At 42.9% G+C, this 18,789-nt stretch overlaps 1 protein-coding gene across 2 annotated transcripts; it reads right to left on the bottom strand.

The window, feature by feature from the left end:
- Window positions 1-733: 733 nt before the first annotated feature.
- Window positions 734-14,626, bottom strand: LPAR4 (lysophosphatidic acid receptor 4). 2 transcript variants are annotated; one of them, XM_009288000.2, is made up of 2 exons: window positions 14,290-14,626; window positions 734-2,123 (listed from the first exon to the last, which is right to left on the bottom strand). In XM_009288000.2, the coding sequence occupies exon 2, from the start codon at window positions 1,968-1,970 to the stop codon at window positions 924-926; it is 1,047 nt and encodes a 348-aa protein (XP_009286275.1). In that variant the 5' UTR covers window positions 1,971-2,123; window positions 14,290-14,626; the 3' UTR covers window positions 734-923. The 2 variants fall into 2 exon arrangements, with proteins under 2 accessions (XP_009286275.1, XP_019329864.1); XM_019474319.1 differs by lacking the exon at window positions 14,290-14,626 and adding an exon at window positions 13,239-13,312.
- Between the last annotated feature and the right edge of the window lie 4,163 nt (window positions 14,627-18,789).

Below are 18,789 nucleotides of genomic sequence, written 5' to 3'. Positions count from 1 at the left end.
CCAATTGTCTGTATCCAAACAAGCTCTTTAGTAAGGTCAGCACTCTGTGGTTCTTCAGCCGCACTCAATTTCCATTTCCCTTGCAAGAACTCTGGGGTTTCAGGCCCTTTCTTTCAGCTGACTTTATAGTCTAGCCCTTACCAGAAATAGTCACATACAATCTCCTGGGACCTAAAAGCCCAGGTGCAACAGAGCAGTAATGAGCTCTTTACTTCTCCCTAGAGGTGGCATTTAAAATAAATTAAAAGATAGCTTAATCTGACAAAAATGAAACCTCTTATTTCAAACTGTACTATTATTCTTTTCTCTTATTATATTTTCTCTTCTATTACCAAGCAACTGTTTCGCCTACTTTCAAAACAATTATTTAGACTTCAAACCTCTCCATACAATAAATTCAACATGCCTGTATCTAGTAAAACCAGATATTCACTCTTGCAGTGAAATAAGGAAAAGCCAAAAGCTTTTATTATGCCTTTTTAAGCAAACATACATATTGCGTGAGTTTGAGTTAACATATGATGATGCATCTCCAGAAGGCATGAAATACTGGCAGACATCTCTAAGAAAATTAAATTTTCTATTTCCCAACTGGTCCCATGTCAACTGCTGGGGAAAAAAAAATGCCAAATGTTGGCATCTTCTGATTAAAGAAGCTGTTCTGTTCCCTCCTTAGTTGGCACATACGTTGTCACCCATCCATAATCTCCAAAGGGAGATCCGTCGGGATTTTTCTATTTTATGTTTGCCTGTTGCATCTGATGGGACCATCCCAGTATAAGGATTTGTCTACCTGTGTAGTTATCCCCCAGCAACTTTTCTTCATTAACACCATGTGTGAACCCACATATTCTGAAACAACTATTTCACACATGGTGTTAATCAAAAGTTAATGGGGGATAACTCCATGTGTAAACATCTCACTAGAAATGTGATTCAGATGTTGGGTCTCCTCCATTTGTAATAGCCTGGTCACTTATTTCATCCTGTGGTGCTGGTAGTGCAGTCTTTGTTAGAGGTGTCTCAGTCTTGAAAAGAGAATCCATTTTTATCTGGGTTTTTATGTTGAAAGACTTCTGGAAGGATTCTGATGTAAAGTAATAGATGAACGGGTCAAAGCAGCAGTTCATTGTTGCAATGCACAACGTGATTGGGTACATTGTCCTCGCAAACCTCTCCAAGGAGCAATTTGCTATCGCTTGGGACCGCACAAGAGCGTACAAGAAGAGTATGGAATTGTAAGGCACAAAGCACACGACAAAAATGGCCACGTGCACAATGATCATTTTCAATACTTTCTCTTTGTTTGTCCCGATCTGAGACAAGGTGGCAGGTTTCCGGAGAGTCCTGAGAACTAAAGAAGAGCACGTAAGGTTGAGTAGCAAAGGAATTATGAATCCTACCACTTCAATAAATATAGTGATCTTAGACAGATAGGTTTTCCAGATACGTTTGGAAAAACCTTCGAAACAGGTTGTGCTGGTGTTGGAAATGTTGGTTGTGGAGAACAATGAAGCTGAAATTCCACCGCTGAGGACCAGTATCCAAACACCAGCACAGACTATGGCAGAATTTCTCCTGGTCCTAATGGTGCGAGATCGGAATGGGTAGACGATAGCAAGGAAACGGTCAACACTAATGCAGGTGAGGAACAGCATGCTCCCGTAGATGTTAGTGAGAAATGCTGTACCAGAAATCTTGCACAGGCTATCTCCAAAAGGCCAATGCCTGTTGAAATTATAAAAAATTTTAAAAGGCAAAGTGAACACAAAAAGCAAATCTGAAACAGCCAGGTTTGTCATGAAAATGGCTGTTTCGCTTCGCATTTTCATCCGAAAGCAGAAAACAAAGAGGGAGGCACAGTTAGTAATCAAACCAAGGATGAAGACCACGCTGTACACAGCTCCATACAAGTTGTACTTAAAGGAATCATCTGTCAAACAGGTATGATTGTTGCTGTGGTTTCCCATGCCAAGCTTGTGATGTGCTTCCAAAGAACTTCAAAGTCTACTTCAGTGACATCCATAAAATAAGGCAGTGATCTCTTTTCTTCCTGAAGAAACACATTCCAGGAAGGTTGCTTGACGCTTTGCTACCACATCTCCATCACGAATTCTTTCATCCTAAAGGAGAGAGAAATAGATGCCATCAGTCTTGCAACCTGCTATCACCTAAAGTGGCTGTGCAAGAGAACACGTACTCTTTCCTTTCCAAATGAATGGATGTACCAACAAGCCCAGTGATTAGTTTTCAAGGTAGTCTTTATAAATTCCACTATTATTGCGATTTTTCAAAGTTGAACACAGCAGTTACTGTACTCAGCCTTTCCTTTCCTTCCCCCATCGCTCCCTCGTCCTCCTATTGGAAGGACAGTGATCGCTAATTCCAACTTTCCGCTTGGAAAGGTTTTTCTTTAACATTTGAGATGGAATTGGCCCACTGTGTTTGGAAAGAAATCATGGACCCATGATATTGCTCAGGTATGGAATCAAACAGTCTGAAATGTTCACCTAAACTTGTAACAAGACGAGAAAGAAGTTGAGAGTTTTAGTGTTTGCTTTTAACTGTGCAGAAATGAAAGTTCTATGGTTTTTTTCAACCTTTTTTGATGCAAAAGTATGAAAAAAAAACCACCCACAAACCTTGTATTGACAAAGTACTGCTTTGCCTTTTTTCTACTTGAAAATAAGGAGCATCCTTACATGTGTTTTTCAAAGTGAAAAACTGAAATGTTGCATTTCAGAAATGTTTCAAAAGTACTTTCCAAAGTTATGCTTGCCACTGCTGGAAAATGTTGCGCTTTTTTTCCTTAAATTTCTGCAAAAATGGTACTACTTTCAGAAGGACTTTTTTTCCCAATGTAAAATGCTTTGCAAAAAGGGCTCCTCTAAGTTGTACTGACAGCTTCATTTCATTTCTACTCTGTCAAGGTTCAGAACCTGAAATTTGGGAAATCTCATAAACTACACTCTCGTAAGACTTTTGTCCCAATTCAGCAAGCTTTAGAGAAGTGTAGAGTTGAAGTAAGCATGCTGTTTGTTGGAAGTCAGTGCTTTCTGCACTGTCTTGATGTTCTCTTATTGCTATTCTAAGTATTGTTTTTAAGGCCTGTGAGGAAAAGCAATTGGAAAGTCTCCCTCACTGGAGTGAGGAGGGTTTGTGTGTTGGAATGTGGGCACGGCAGTTGGCACATCTTGGAAATGTGGAACAAAGTTGGATAACTAAGGGAAAGACCTTTTGCCTTGTAAAATACAGCAAACCAAATATAAAACAAAGTTTGTAATCTTCTTGTAATCTAAGAAACATCTTAGTAGCTACAGCTATGGGTAATTTAGAGATATAAAACCCTTGTGAAGAGTAGGATCCTTTCCAGAAAGTGATCCTCTGATAACAGTTTCAACAGCAAACATATAACCGAGCAAGCTTGTGTTAAAGGTTGAAATGGCAACATGTAAACAAATAAACTGGGGAAGAAGGCATGGAATCAAGACAATTTGGGATGCAAACTGATCAAAATCAAATGTTTTCCATATGTTTTCCTACTGGAAAAGCTCGTGCTGACAATTGTTCTTGCACGCAGGCTGTCAGGGAGTCAGCTGGTAAAATGTCAAGTGTTGAGAAAGTTGTAATAGCCAGGGCTTTGCCAGATGGAAGGTGCGAATTCTGCCCTCACCTGGGAGTGCCTGGACAGCTGCAGGTTGTACAAAAACCAGCGCTGTGACCCAGAGAGCAGGCAGCACCTTGCCTTTGCACCTTACCGATTAGCTGAACGTAAAGCAAAAGAGCAGGAAGGGAGGATCCCTAAATCTCACTTCTCAAAGATGACTTTCAAATGGCTTGAACCTTCTGACATCCAAAAAGATGACTTGGAACTCTTAGGCCTTTCCTGTCGGGGAGGGTTCATGCTCTCCACAGGCCGCGGCAGTGTCAGGACTGGGGCAGTGAAGTGGTGCTTTGTGCTGGTTTGCTGTTCTGGCTGTGTTTGCTGTGCATGCCTCGAACTACCGGAATTCCCTGTGATTTTCGTAGGCGGCTTTGGTACATGCTCTTCACCCAATTTAGTAAATTCTTCCTTCGTTTTAGTTGCATTTTGAGTTATACATTGTGATGATATCCTGCATTAGCAAATGTTCAAACCAGAAGTAGATACGCCCTTATCTGATTGCTGTTGATTTGTGTGGTAATAACAGAGGAGACCAAGCCCATGTTGGGGCTTTCTCTACAGCACGTGTAAGCAGAGACTTCGTTACGCAAGCTGTACGGGGCTTTGGGGACAGATGGACAGAGTAGGGAATGGGCTGTGTAGAGAAGCAAAGTGTTCCTTGCACCCCTTTGTGCTTTTGCACTCTTCTCAGTGTTTTTCCAACTAAATTCATGGCTAAATGAACTTTGTTGTGAAATGACCTAAAGAAGATACCAAGCACTTAAACTTACGAAAAGGATAGTAGTAAAATCTCAAAGGTGCACTTTCTTTGACTACACAGTAATCCAAATAAGTGGAGTCTCACCTACAAGTTGAAACACCTTTAAGCAAGAACTTAGTTGGATTCAAAAGTGCACATGAGCTCCAACAGGAACAGCTGTGCCTCCTAGCTTAAACCTCAGCCTAACGCATTAAATTCTTGGCTTGTCACTCCCTTTCAGTAAAGAAAGAGAGTGCATGTTATCTCCATCAGAGCAATTTTTGTTTATACTGAAATGTAACCTCCATAAGTAGACCTTTTTCTTCTGCAGTGTGTAAAAACCAGGTGTGCCAGACTCTCCTGGTCCAGTTTTCATGTCTGGGTCCTAACTGGGGAGGTTTGAGAGGGATTGGGTGTCCTTCGAAACCTTACATAGCTGTGTGCCTGGGAGGTCGATGGAAGCCCCACTTTCCAATCTGTGCACACAGTCCGGGATTTTGGCTGTTCCTCAAAACACAGCCTGACACAGCAGGTTTGAAAGGCAGCTTTGAAATGCTTACCTTTACTGCCGACACACATGGTCATTGCCAGCAGCCTGACCCAGATACTCGTTACACGGGAGAAAAGATGCTCGATCACTTGATTCTTTTTTCCCTGCTCTGCATCAGACAGCCACAAGGTCAAATACCAGTTTTTCTGGTGTTATAAGTCTATGGGAATTGCCTGCCAGCCATTGTCTAGCTAAGGTACAGTCTTTAAAATATAGGCCTGTGTTGTTTACCTATCTAACACTGAGGTGTTTAAACAAGTTGACAAGTTGCTTTGAAACTCAGCCATGTGCTTTAAATTCTGCAGCATGAGTCTACGGGTTTAGTTTTCTGAATGTAAAATTCACTTTCCTTCCTTTCCACTCAAGATTAAAGCAGTAGGATGCTCTTCAGGTACACCGCACTCACCGCTGCTATTGCCTTGCTGGGGGAAAAAAAAACCCTAGCAATACATTTTAAAATGCTGAGTGAAGTGACTATGAAGAAACGGCTTTACGAAAAGATGCTCGATCACTTGATTCTTTTTTCCCTGCTCTGCATCAGACAGCCACAAGGTCAAATACCAGTTTTTCTGGTGTTATAAGTCTATGGGAATTGCCTGCCAGCCATTGTCTAGCTAAGGTACAGTCTTTAAAATATAGGCCTGTGTTGTTTACCTATCTAACACTGAGGTGTTTAAACAAGTTGACAAGTTGCTTTGAAACTCAGCCATGTGCTTTAAATTCTGCAGCATGAGTCTACGGGTTTAGTTTTCTGAATGTAAAATTCACTTTCCTTCCTTTCCACTCAAGATTAAAGCAGTAGGATGCTCTTCAGGTACACCGCACTCACCGCTGCTATTGCCTTGCTGGGGGAAAAAAAAACCCTAGCAATACATTTTAAAATGCTGAGTTAAGTGACTATGAAGAAAACGGCTTTACTGTTCTGTATTTCAGGCAGGCCAAAACTTTAAATTCTGTATCTAAAATGGGGGGCAGTATGCAAGGGGAGGAATGCACCTAGCTGTTGTCAGAAGTGGTACCATAACAGAATATGCAGCCTGTTTAATGTGGTAATACTGAGAATATTCTCTCGTAGTGGGGAAAGTACAAGCAAACCTACAGCAGCTGTCGCTTACTCACGTAACCCTGTTAGTCTCAGAGTTATGAAGTGGGGTTCGGCAGAGTAGCTGACAGGGTTTGCTCCCATTTGCTTTTTATTGTAGAGATATCCCGCGTCTTCCATGTACTGAAAATAAAGGAAAACCTCTACGTATTCCTACGGTGCACAAATATCCTGTTTGCAATTCTTTTATTTCCTCCTCCTGGCACCCCAAGAAATCTTCACAACAGCCAGCTTGCAGCTTAATTCAGATCAACTATTTGTTAGTACAGAAAACTACTGCAGGTAAAAAGCACGCTTTAAAATCAGGTTCTGTAATTCTGTTAAGCCCATTCTTTCTGCTTCATACATGTCCCATTCTCCACAAGTCCATCAAATTGAGGTCAGAAAAAACAGTGTGAAGTTTGGGACTGACGTTTTTGCATCTTCACATTTTCTCATACAAGATATAAGGTGAATGTAACTTTATCAGTCTGAATATGTAGGACATCCTCTGTGTGTTCATTTAAATGCAAACACTGCAAAGCCTTTTCTTGTGAGGTCTGATACAGACCAAATGTGAAAACCTTTCAAATCTGAAGGATCTCTTTCTAGATTATCGCTATGTGCACTCAGGTTATCTCTGAATCTTGTGAGACAAGGGCTTTTATAGGTACAGAAGCCAAAAACTGACGGATCAAAAGGTGGGGATCCTGGGTTGGGTTGGGTTTTTTTTTGGGGGGGTGTCTCTGGGTTTTGTCCAGAAATGTCTCTAGGTTATGGCAGCACTTGCTGTGTTTTGATATGGTCTCAGACCCTGACCTTGGAAATAAATAAGTATTCTCCTTGGGCACAGCATGTGCTTTATGCCTTCGCTTGACAAGAACTACATTCATTAGAGGGTTTTCACTTCCCTTTTACTCACCCAGTTGGTACAATGATTGTATGATGTGTAACTCACTCCTACCACTGAGCTCAGGGTTACGGCTTTACAACCACAAACTCTATCATTTCTTCAGTTTCTTGGGGTTTATTTCCCCCCTTCATTCCACTTTAATTATGCAGAAGGCTCGAAAAAGGTTTTGTTGGTTGGGGGGGAGGAGTTTGGGTTTTTTGAAGATTTTTGCATAAATGATAATTCTGCATAAGGCTATAGGACTTGGATTCTTCCAGATTAAGTACTATAGGTAAGGTGAGAGATACTGCAACTGTTTGAATATGGACTTAATAGATAAACAAGAAACTTCTTCTACCTGAAAAAGTAAACATTTCTGACAATTCTATGGCAGTGCTAATGAGGAATTGTAACACCACCAAACTATCATTTCTAAAGGCTTACAGATGGCCACTTGAAAACCACAAAAACGTGAATTCAAAGAAAGCAAAGCAGCGATGGAAAACGCAACAAAACCATCTCACCGCTGAGTTCCCCGCTGCTTTGCCACTCTTGCAATACCTCAGCGCCTGCAACAGGATCTCCACTTACTTTCTCTTTTCAATAAAAGTTTCACTAGTTATTTTTGGTTGCAAAGAACTTTGACAGCATTAACTGAAAGCAGTTATAAGAACAAACCTCCAGTTTGGGGGAACCTGGTAGCTGGCTTTTCCCTTTTTGAGGCTGACAGGGCAGTAACTGCGTTGCACAGCGGTGCTGGCTCCGTTTTCCCAGTGCCAGCAGTGAGGGCTTATGGAAAGCTGTACCGGCAACAGCAGGTGTTGCTGGACCCGGCTGCTGCTGCGGGGAAATGGCTGGGGATGGGAAAAGGCTTGGGACACCAAGTTTGGGGTTGGCTTTTAAATTTGACCAGCTTGCTGAGTTGCTGTGAGCTCTCTATCCTCCCCAGAGCTTCTTGCAGTTTCACAGTAACCTTTGCCTACGTTTCTTCCCTGGTGCGGTAGGAGCAGGAGAAAGGGTGGGATTAGACAGTGGGAAACGAAGCAGCTGCCTGTAAACAAAGCACTATTGACTGTATGAAGCGATGGAAAGTAGAAATGCTTTAATCTCTTTCATTTACTAATCCTAAGTGATGTATTTGAGAACAGTAGGAAAGAACGAGACAGGAGTGTGACTTTGAAGTCCAGCAAAGGTTTCTGTAGCTTCAAAGAGCCATTCTTCCCTGCGTTTTATCAGAGTGAATGCCTAGCCAGTATGCTGGGTAAAAGGGGGACGTTTTCTGATGATTAGCATAAAAGACAAGCAGGAAGGCTCTTATTCATGGCTTTGACACTTATTGTGCAAGGATCTTCAATACCATCAGTACCTTCATTCCCCAGTATTTGCTGTGAGTGTAGTAACATCTCCCGCACCTGGTGGGAAGGTGAAATCCTCAGTTACTCATGATCATTTCAGTCAATCAGCTTTCACTGTCTGCTTTTCAAATCGTCTTTGATAGAAGAAAAACAAAACACAGGAGCCTGTGGGGCATTTCCCTTTGCTCAGCCACCAAGAGTGAGCCCGGGGACCCGCTGGGATTAGGTGGGAGCGCGCCGGCCACTCCTTTCCTCCCTGCCTGGGATGGCTTTGGCTCTCCGGGAACCTCACAGACCCTCCAAGTTCAACAGCTACTTTCTGTTGCCTGGAAGTCAGCGAATGAATTGCAGCAGGACCCCAATTTAATTCTTCTCCAAGATGGAGTGGGGAAGTGGAAACCTGAGCCTATCGGACCTAATCCTAAAGGCGCTCTCCTTTTTTCCTCCTTTTTTCTTCCCTTTTTTTTTTTTTTTTTTTTTTTTTTTTTTTTTTTTTTTTTTTTTTTTTTTTTTTTTTTTAATTGGTCAGGAGTGCTGATGTCTCCTAACTGTCCTTTGAGACTTACAAAGCATTTCCTGCTCATGGTGACTTCTCTGTGCTGTATCTGTTTTGTATTGAGCTAATTAAAATGTTTCCTTCTGAAGAGAATAGTGAACTGACTTACCCCATATTCAGACACTGATCCTCAGGGCATGACTCTCTTTTTGTTTTCACTGAGAATGTCTCTCTCCATTTACATCACCCCTTTAACCCTTGACGCGCTTTGTCCTTCCCCATCCACTGCTGCCTTCAGAGGGTCTGGTCCACAGCCCAGAGATGATGGAATTCACCCCAAACTTCCCAGCGAAGTTTGCATTATTTTACTCTTGTAAGAGGGACTTTTTTGCTTGCAAAGGAACCTCATTCTGGTGATGGAGGACGGTATGAATGCTGCTTTTTTTGACCCTCAGGTGTCTCACTAAGGGGAGACTGCTTTGTAATAGCATTGCTAGATTCAATAGAGATCCTGATAAGAGAAGATTTAGATGCAAGAAAAAACTGATGAACCAATGAAAAGCAGAGTTACACTGTTTGACCCAATACTTGAAGATTTACAGGTTGTTTTCACTTCAGGAGTAGAAATTGGTGATGGAGGTAGCTGTGTCTTTGATGTAGCCCTGTTTATTTACAAAGCGTGGTTAAGAAAAAAAAAAATAAAAAATAAGAGAGTCCTGTTTCCCTGAACCACTGGGGAATCCAACAACAGGACTCGGTTTATTTGCTTACGGTTCCAAAATGCTTTCCAGTCAGCGTCCTGCCCAAAAAGCTTCCTTTCTTTGCTTTCTCTGACACAATTTCCAGTGGTTCCTTGGTGATTGCTTGACTTTTTGGCTCCTTGTTGCCTTTGCTTGGCTCCTCGTGAGGTGCCTGCAGCCCCATGAAGCTCTCCTTTCACCCAAGCCTTGTTTGACTGCTCTCACCCAGGGCCGTGGCTCCAGGCTGGTCCCTCTGCAGTCCCTTTGCTGAAGCAGGAAAGCTGAACTTTCACCTCTGTTTATCCAAAATTACAGGCTTTTTTTTTTTTCTTCCTTGCATACATTAGCACCAACAGGCTTCCATCCATCCGTCAGCACCACAGCACAAACACCTATTTCAGCTTTTGCGAGCTGAACTGGGTGCAAGGAGGTGCGGCTGGTTTCCTTGCGGGTGCAGAGCAGAGTCCTTCAGCAGCGCAGAAGGCAATCCGTACTCTGCTCCGGTGCTCAGGACCTTGAAGGATCTGTGCCCTACATTTATTTACTAGAAGGATTTGATAAACTGGGGCTTTGTTCTCTCAAATTGCTTTATTCTGGGGGGAAAAGGGGAAGGTTTGAGAACTCTCTCCTGACAGCAGTATGGTCTGGGTGGGTATCATCAGCCCTAGTTTCATTTGCTCCAGCGGTCTGGCCTCTGAGCGCTGGAGCTCCATGGTCCCCTCCCGGAGCTGCTGGGCTTCAGTGGGGTGAAGCCTCCACCCCTCCTGTTCTCCTTGGTGCATGTTTCTCAGCAAGAAACTTTTGCTGATTTGGGGGCATGACTGGGGTTTTCATGTCATCTCCCTCATCATTTCCCCTAATGGGGAAAAACATTAAGGTCTTGAAAAATGTTTAGTGGTGTATAATGAAAGGATGTATGAGGAAGTACAGCATACAGCTACACTATTTTTCAGTAAGAACTACAGAGGGCAAATTTGCACTAATGTGTTAAATAAGAAATTACTTTGCAATGCAAAAATATCAGATCTCAGCCACCGAGTGATGTTTCTGTAGTGAAGTTTCTTAGAAGTCAGATTTCTAATAATGAGAGAAGGGGAATGACATTTTGGCATTGTATGAGGGATGCTGCTTTTACTGCTAAATATGGTAATTTCCATTTATCATGTAAAAGCAAACGTATGCTGGGGCGCAAGATGGTGCGTTATCTGAAGGTTCAAAAAATTAAAATGGGAATATTATTAGATGAAAATAAGAGCTTCTTTTGTGGCTGTCTATTTACAGGTATAATAGGTACTCAGAATATTATGAGATCATGTTACGTACAGAGAAAGCAATCTGCTTTGTTGCTAGCATGCACCTTTGTCTCTGCACTTAGGGACTGATGAATGTCCTTCAATTTCACTTGCCAGGATAGAGACTTTCCTTTTTCTACAAAACCAAACCATTACAAAAAATTCAGAAAACTTTCCTTGCAGCTGGGGTCAGCTAGGGCTAGTTTGGCTCTGAAGTGGTGTGGGTCTTTTACCCCCTTTTATGGGACTGAACTGAGAAAATGGTGCATAGAGGAAGTCTTGTAGAGCCACTGTCTGTTCTTGTGAATAAAGAGCTCCTCTTTTCAAGGAGAGAATTTGCCTTTTGTGAAAGGTGGTGGCTCCCCTTCCCTGAGACTAAATCGGATCCTTATTTACGGAGGAGGAGCAACGTGTGAAGGAGCAGAGTGAGTCTCTGCACGCACGCTTGACCTGGAAAGACCTATTGAGGCTGGATGCATGCTCCAGGAGCCATCCTCACCCACCCCAGCCCGTGGACGGCACGGCTCACCAGCATCTCATTTGTGATCCTGGAGCACTGAGAGATCCATCACGCTGGGACCACTGCGTCATCCGTGTACACCTGGCCAGCAACACTCAGACATCGGTAAACAGAGCCCCGACACTCAAATATGCTTTAACCAGACTTAGCTACAGCCTGCACAGATGCATCACAAACATCAGCATAAATATATATATGGCTGCAAGCAGCCACGCTGTAAAGTGCCAAGGCAGTACCACGACAACTGAGTCCCAAATTGTTTTGCCATGTACTGCTCTCCCCGGGGAGCAATCTTCTCCCACCCTCTGTTCCAGAAGTAACATACCCTCTTACAGTGCACCCTTTTCCCCAGGATCTGGCCCAAGTTTTGGGTAAAAGTGCCTTAATTCCTGCTCTTGTGCTCCAGCCATGAGGTCACAGGCTGGAGGAGGGCAACCATCTTACAGCTGGGAGTGCATCCTTTCTCTGGCACAAGCTGCAGCGCTCAGGCACGGTGAATGTTTTGATTGCTGCTTGTCAGAAAACTGGGAGGTGCAGGTTTTCACATTTTTTTGTCTCGTTACAATACTCTGAATGAAAGTGAATGGGTAGTTGCGTTCAGGCATTAGTTCTGACTGTCTGCGTAGAGCTGAGCTCCTAACTCCAGAATTTGAAAGACACTGAGTTTTATCAATTGACCTAACCCCAGTTAAGGAGGAGTCTCATTTTTAGTCTCAAAGGATTAAAGTGAAATATATGCTCAGCCTCCCCCTCCTTTCCTCCCTCCCATGTTTTTCAGAACTCTCCTTTAAAATTAAAGGCTTTGAACCCCCTAAAGTAGCAAGGTTAGTTTCCTGCCTGTTTTATTTTGGATTTCAGGATGCTAGTAAGGGAGAGAAGATGGAAGAGTGCTACGAGGGGGGAATATCCTTATCACTGACCTGTGAACTTTGCACTTCCCATCCTCTGGGTTTTACTGTTCTGTTCATGTAGGGGAGCAATACAAAAACACAATTGTCTCCTCTCAAACAAAGATTAAGGAGTGTCATTAAAAACCCCAAACTTTTCTTGCAAATTCTTCTGCAGTGGGCTTATATTGTATTAAATCCTATTTCTTCCAAACAGCTGCATCTTTAGATTATGTTATTCATCATTCATTTTACTTCTGACGCCAGTTTTTCTATCTGCTTAGAGCTGTATTTGCATTTTTCTCATGGAATTTTGCCACTGAGCTTAAAAGAAGTAGATTTTGGCCATAAATGAAAGCCAAAGTGATAAATAAAATTTTTAAGTTTTGCAGTGTAATATATATAACTTATTTCCTAATTTTTAATATGGTTTGTAGGAACCGGATCTCACGCTACATGAAGCTGAAAGCATGTATCAATGTAAGCTGAAAGTCTAAGTTTATGCCACATTTATATACAACCCTTTCTTAAGCTTATATTAAAGTGCCTTTATGACACTGACTTCCAGTACAAAAAAAAAGCCCTAACGAAGGGATATTTTTTGCAAATCTGAAACAAACAACAGGGATAGAAAAGTCCTTAACTTGTCATCCGCAGTGACACAATGAGAATGACGATGTGAATTATAACGATTTCCACGGCAACAGTTTGGAGGAGTAGCTCACATAGTAATTACTTTCCAAAAACTTGGCAATAATCTTTCTCACTTTAAGCAGAAACATTTGCCTCCCCCATCGCAACCATAGCATAGCTCAAGTAAGAGGAATGAGATCTGCCCGTATAGAAAAAACATTGCTAATCTCCATTGAAATGTACAACTCGAGCCCATCCCCAGCTAGTTTTATCCCACAGATTTCTCTGAGCCTTCAGATATCAGAAAACACTACAGTCCTTTTTTCAGAGCTGACATTAAATCTGGATGCTTTTCTGTTGAGTTAGAAAGTGAGGAAATAGAAACTTACCACGGCAGAGCAGCCGGGGCTGAGATCATGCCCGCGGCTCGGCAGATTTCAGCCCGATTCTTCCCTGACAGCCCACATTTATCCTTTTTGTGTGCATGGAACACAAGCCGAGTTAGTCCCACGCGGAAGATCTGCGTGCTCGACTTTCTAAAAGTTTACCCATTCATCTTTAAAATCTAAAGCGACTGGCAGTTGTCTGCCTTCCTTTGTTCGGAGAGGAAACAAAACTGCTGAATGCTGCAGCCATCATGTCTTGGGAAACGGGACACAAGAATGGGCCCAATGTCTGGGCAGGGTCTGTGGGCAGGGGGAACTCTTGGGGGTCTCGATAGGAAACGCTTTCCATTGGGCAGGGATGTATTATTAGTGTCTGAGCCCGCCCCGCGCTCTGGGTCTCTGCTGGGTCCCTCTCGCGGGGCTGTACTCCCTTCCAGAGCGTTGCCCAGCCCAGGCAGCTCCCGGTTCAGAATTAGCAGCTTAAGGACAGCCCGACAATGGGTAACGCGGATTTCCTGAGCAATTAGCTGGCGGACACAGCCTGCGAGAGCGTGCCCGCGCCTCCACGCCGAGGATGGTAATGAGCAGGGGAAAAGCTGTTTAAATCTCGGATTTTCCTTTGCATGGCTGTAATTATTTTTCCTTCCAATTAAAAAAGCGAGAAGGAGAGGGGGGAGCTGGGGATCGGGAAAGCATTGGCTAAGACTAGGAAGCTGCAAAGCAAAGCTGGCCATAAAAGTAAAATATCTTTCTAAACAGATTTAGAAAGGGGTTGTTTTTTAGGTCGGGGTTTGGTTGGGTTTTTTTAAATCTTCTCAAAGGAGCTGACTAGAACAGTCTGGACTCTTGTCCCCCAGCAGTTTGCTCTGAAAGCCCTGGGTTCCTGCTGGAAAACCTGTAGGCTTTCAAATGTTTAGGGATGTAATTAAAAATACTCCGGGGAAGCACGGCTGCTTTTGCCTGTGTAGCTCGCCCTGAGAGCTGCTGCTGCCTTTCAGTGAATCTGCCTTCCAGCAGAGCCACTAGCTAAGAGCTTTTTATTTTTATCTCTTACCTTTAATATCAGCCCTTCAGCTAGGGGAGAGGATCTTCTGGCAGCAGGAGTAATGCAGCAGACTACTTATTTGCCTCAGCCTGTTTATGCCGTGGAGCAGCCGGTGCCCTTTTATTTCTTTTTCAGCCCTCTCCAGTTCCATAGGTTTGAAATCCTGAGTCTGCTTTTAAAGCCCAGCCTCCCACCTAACGTGTCTCGCTCGCATTGTGTTTGTCTCTCCTTTCCTCCACTCTTCTTGGCTGTTCCCACAGGCAGCCAAGGCCAGTAAACAACTCATTGTGAAGCTGGAACGAATGTTATTCCTTGGGCTGGTGGCTGATGCAGCGGTCTCTGACTCGCTTCTGCAGCACACCCAGCTGCCACAGGCTTTTATCCAGTCGATGCAAATAACTTCCTGAATATCTCATGTAACAGCCGAACTCCAGTCTGCAAAACCTCATCCTCTGAGGGCTCACGGTTTAATAAAACATAAAAACATAAGCGTGGATTTGGACTGAAAATGGTGAAGGTGCAGATGTTTCCTGCTCCTAATGATCCAGGGTCCATTTTCCCTTTTTTAGCTGGTAAAGATGACAGACAATCTGGGTAAATTGTGAAGGGATGGCCAAAGATATCAGCCATCGCCGTCACTGCGTGCAAATGTGGGGGTGAGTATGCGGGCTGGGAGAAGGCTCAAGGTGCAAAATCCACCGGTATCACCAGTAAACGTGCATACAGAAATCGGCTTTGGCCCTTCATGGCTTGTGGGCGTTTTCAGGCTGGCTGCATGGAAATCCTGATCCCTCGGGTATAATGCAACTGCTTTTCACACCCTGAGGTCTATTCTTATGCGGGTGTGAGTGCTCTCAGTGGGTACCGATTAAACAACATGTCTGCATTTGAAATCACCCTTTTTGGGGAAAGAAGTGTGGTTTGGATGGTTTGAAGCTGGGTGTACTGATACAGATGAGAACGAGCACACTGAAACCCTTTGCAGATAAACATCCTGCGTCTCAGCTTTCAAAACTACCAGTCGCTGGGCAAACCCATTAGAGGGGAGACTTATTACTCCTTGAAGATTAAATACGGCATAAATCTTAAAACAAAACAAAACTTCTGTGCTTCTTACAGTATTTAGTCAGAATGTGGCAATTGTGCCAATTTTGATGCTGTTGGAATTTAACCAGGCAGCTGTACCTATCTGGGGTGTTTGCGCTCTCTCTAGAGTTATTGGTTTAATTAAACACTCCTAACAAAAGTCTTCAGCTGTTGTGAACTTCAAGGTCTCTCAGGAACTCCTCCTTATAACGTTACCTCTAACCTAACAGGAGGCTGGGGATGGTATTTTTGCCCTTTATGGAGTCCATCCTTCTAAACCATCGTAGTGGTTCCAACTTTGTATCCAACCATGGTTGCCACTGAATTCAAAAGCATCTCTAGTGAGCAGGTTATTCAGTCACCGGTTACTTTGGGTTTTTTCTTTGAAAAGGAACATCTTTTTCTGCTAGCTATAGCCAAAACTAGAAGCTGGACAAGTAGAACCTCTAGGTTGACCCGTGATGCTACTCTCCAGCCTCTAGAGATCATAAAAAAAAAATTCTCAGTTTTCCCATATGGGACACAGAAAGGTTTTGTTATTAACGAGAAAGAAAATGTCCCCAGAGCAATATATTCCTGCTTCCCTCCAAGACACATTTCACAAAGCGATACACATACGCCTTTACCTTCTCCACACCAGTTTAAATAGGCCAAATGCTGTGCTATCAATGTACTCTGTATATTTTTTTAAATAAATAAAGTACAAACATTTCCAACAAAGTACCCTTAACATAGGTTTATTTGCCAAACATGAAAGAAGGAGGTGGCTGCCTCTCTTCTTGGTTACAGTTACAGGCAAGTGTTTTCTTTAAAATGGAAAAACAATGAATAGGCTCCTCGGCTCTTCATCTCTCCTCTCTGCACAACTCATTTGCTGTCCCCACCCTGATCCCATGGTGTTCATCTTAGACTTGGGACAGGGTGGGATTTAGTGAGCTCTCTTTGTTAAAACATTGGCAGTACATCAATAATCTCTAGTTATTTTGGAAAACAAGGGAAACTGGACTGCTATCTCATTGGAAACTATGGCTGCTGAGAAGGCATAACATGTTTAAGCAAAAGTTTTACCCCCTGTTTACAGTACTCGGATTTTCTGCTTGTGCGTAGGAACCCTACTGATACGATACTTCTGTTATGTTTTCGGTTGTCTATTGTGTCAGTGGTCTGGTGGCTTTTGGACTGGCATATGAAATTTCCATTTATTTCAGCCAGGCAGGAATATCTGAATTTAAGGAAAAATTTTGCCCAGAAGACTAGCATATTGCATTTCCGGATGATTAACGCTTAATTCTTCTGTTGTCAAACGTACTGATTATTTTCAGTCAATTGATGCTTTATTGTGCCAAGATTCCTACCTCAGGGCACTTACCAGCACTCAAAAGGAGCCAGAGAGCAGAAACCAAATCAAAATTGCATTTTAAAGGCCGCTAGAATATATATGATAGAGACGTTAGCTTTTCCCTTTCCTCCTCTATTCATTGGCAAGGCTTGTTTCCTTCCTTTGCTTTCCTACAACAGGAGACTTAATTTGTCATTTGGGAGCTAAATATTGCATGGCTTTAGTTCATCCTGGTACGGCAGCACATATCAGATGTTCTGAGGCCCCGTGGAGCCCTCCCTCCCGTAGAGAAGAGTCTGTGAACAAGCTGCAGTGGTCAAAAGGAACCATCCGGGAGTGCCTTCACGGCACCAGAATGGTTTGGAGACCCTGCTTGGGGAAGTGGCTAACCTCATGTTGCCAAAATACCTACTCCTTGAGCTTACAAACTCGGTTGTATTTAGAAATTTTGGTTGTCTGCAATACATCCATATGATGTCCTGTATCATTTGCTCATCCCACGAGGCACACAGCTTCCTAAGGTTTTAAAGCACCAGCTTTAGGACTACGGCTCCCACCCTACAGCAGCTCCAGTGGAATAAGGTTAATGTCTGGGTGACCCCGAAGGAAACATTTGGAGGATTAAACCAACAGGTTCAATTCCATTAGAACAGAGTATTTCATTTAGATGTACCCCAGGAAAGCTAAAGGAAAAAATCAGTAATACTGACATTTTCCTGGGGGGGGGAAGTCACTTTACAGAAACCACGGTCTCTGCTGGAAAAGATTTTGAAGGAAACTTCCTGAGCAGTTGTAGCAGAACCCTTCAGGAGCTCACTAAAGCTGCAGTGTTTACTAATGTATAATGGTTTGTCAGTGCTTCCATTGGAAATCCTTTTTGAAGAGTTTTATAACAAAGCCATAAAAAATCACTTTGGAATCAAATGGAAATGCAAAGCCTCATCCTGTTTGTTTGTTTGTTTGTTTTAAATATGCATTTAGAAGGACCTTTTTTTAATCATTTTAAATGCTGTAGAGAGATGGCAAAAAAAAAAGGCAAGTGCCCATTTGAATCAGTATCCTTGCAATTTTAAGAAGGCCTCATTTGAAAACCCTGGTTTGTTAATTTACCAGCACTTAAAGTTCCATTACTTTCCAATCCAACAGGAGTTTTTGCTAATAAATGACAGGATATTTCTTCTCCAAATGTTTAGTCAAATTGAAGATTTTCGGGGGCGGGGGAAAGTGCTGCTCATGCCAGCGCAATGACTGAGTGTCCAGAAAGTCCCTGCTACTCTCGGTGCTGACAGTTTTCTAGTGAACACAGTCTGCTAAAACACAAATACGGTCCATCCAGGTAAGGACTGGATTAACCGATTAATCTGTGATTTGTTTCTCTGATTTTTAGACCCATCCAATAGCAACTATTTGCGTTCTCGTGAGTCCTGAGGGCCTTTCTTTATTAAATGCAGTTAACTCAAAGCAAAGGCATTAGATTAGGAGCTGCTGAAATGTGTTTCGTGTATAAAAAGTAAAACAGAAATTCGTACTGTTTGCTAGGTCGGGCAAATAGAAACCTCTGGTGGCACCAAGTGCCTGAACCTAAATATTCCTCCAAACCATGCATTTTTTCCTAAACCTTTGCTTTTCTTCATCATCATCAATAAGCTAGAAGAATGTCAGTCTTTTGGACAGTGTCCCCTCCGTGCCTCGAGGCACGCCTCTCCCTTTGCTTTCCATGTTTTGCAGTAATTTAACCGGGCTCTTCCAAGTGTGTCTCAGTAGTTTCAGAGTCTAATTTTTCTTGTCGACGGAGAAGGGATTCATTTTGCAGACTCCCCACTCATTAGTCATTTTCCCCATAACGTGGAGCAATTTCCAATTTTGCATGACCAAATCTAGCCCATAATGTCTCCCTTCAGAAACTACATCCAGGAGTTACTTCAGGCAAGAAAGAAATACCTGATTCTTCTCTCCCCCAGAATAAGTTCAGAAACTCGCTCTGTCCTAATTTGGTGTGGGATCTGGGCTCCTTGATTCTTTTTACACAGTTCAAAGGGACTGCTTTTCAGTTCTGCATGCTTCAGAGTCCCCGCTTTAATAAA

The sequence above is a fragment of the Aptenodytes forsteri genome, unplaced genomic scaffold (genome assembly GCF_000699145.1).
Source record: "Aptenodytes forsteri isolate BGI_AS27 unplaced genomic scaffold, ASM69914v1 Scaffold72, whole genome shotgun sequence".
NCBI classification, from domain to species: Eukaryota; Metazoa; Chordata; class Aves; order Sphenisciformes; family Spheniscidae; genus Aptenodytes; species Aptenodytes forsteri.
The sequence above is the reverse complement of the archived record's forward strand: the minus strand, read 5'-3'. Positions and strand labels throughout refer to the sequence as shown.

Bases quoted from the DNA above. Each gene is read 5' to 3' on its own strand.
- LPAR4 (XM_009288000.2), bottom strand. From the start codon at position 1,970: ATGGGAAACCACAGCAACAATCATACCTGTTTGACAGATGATTCCTTT.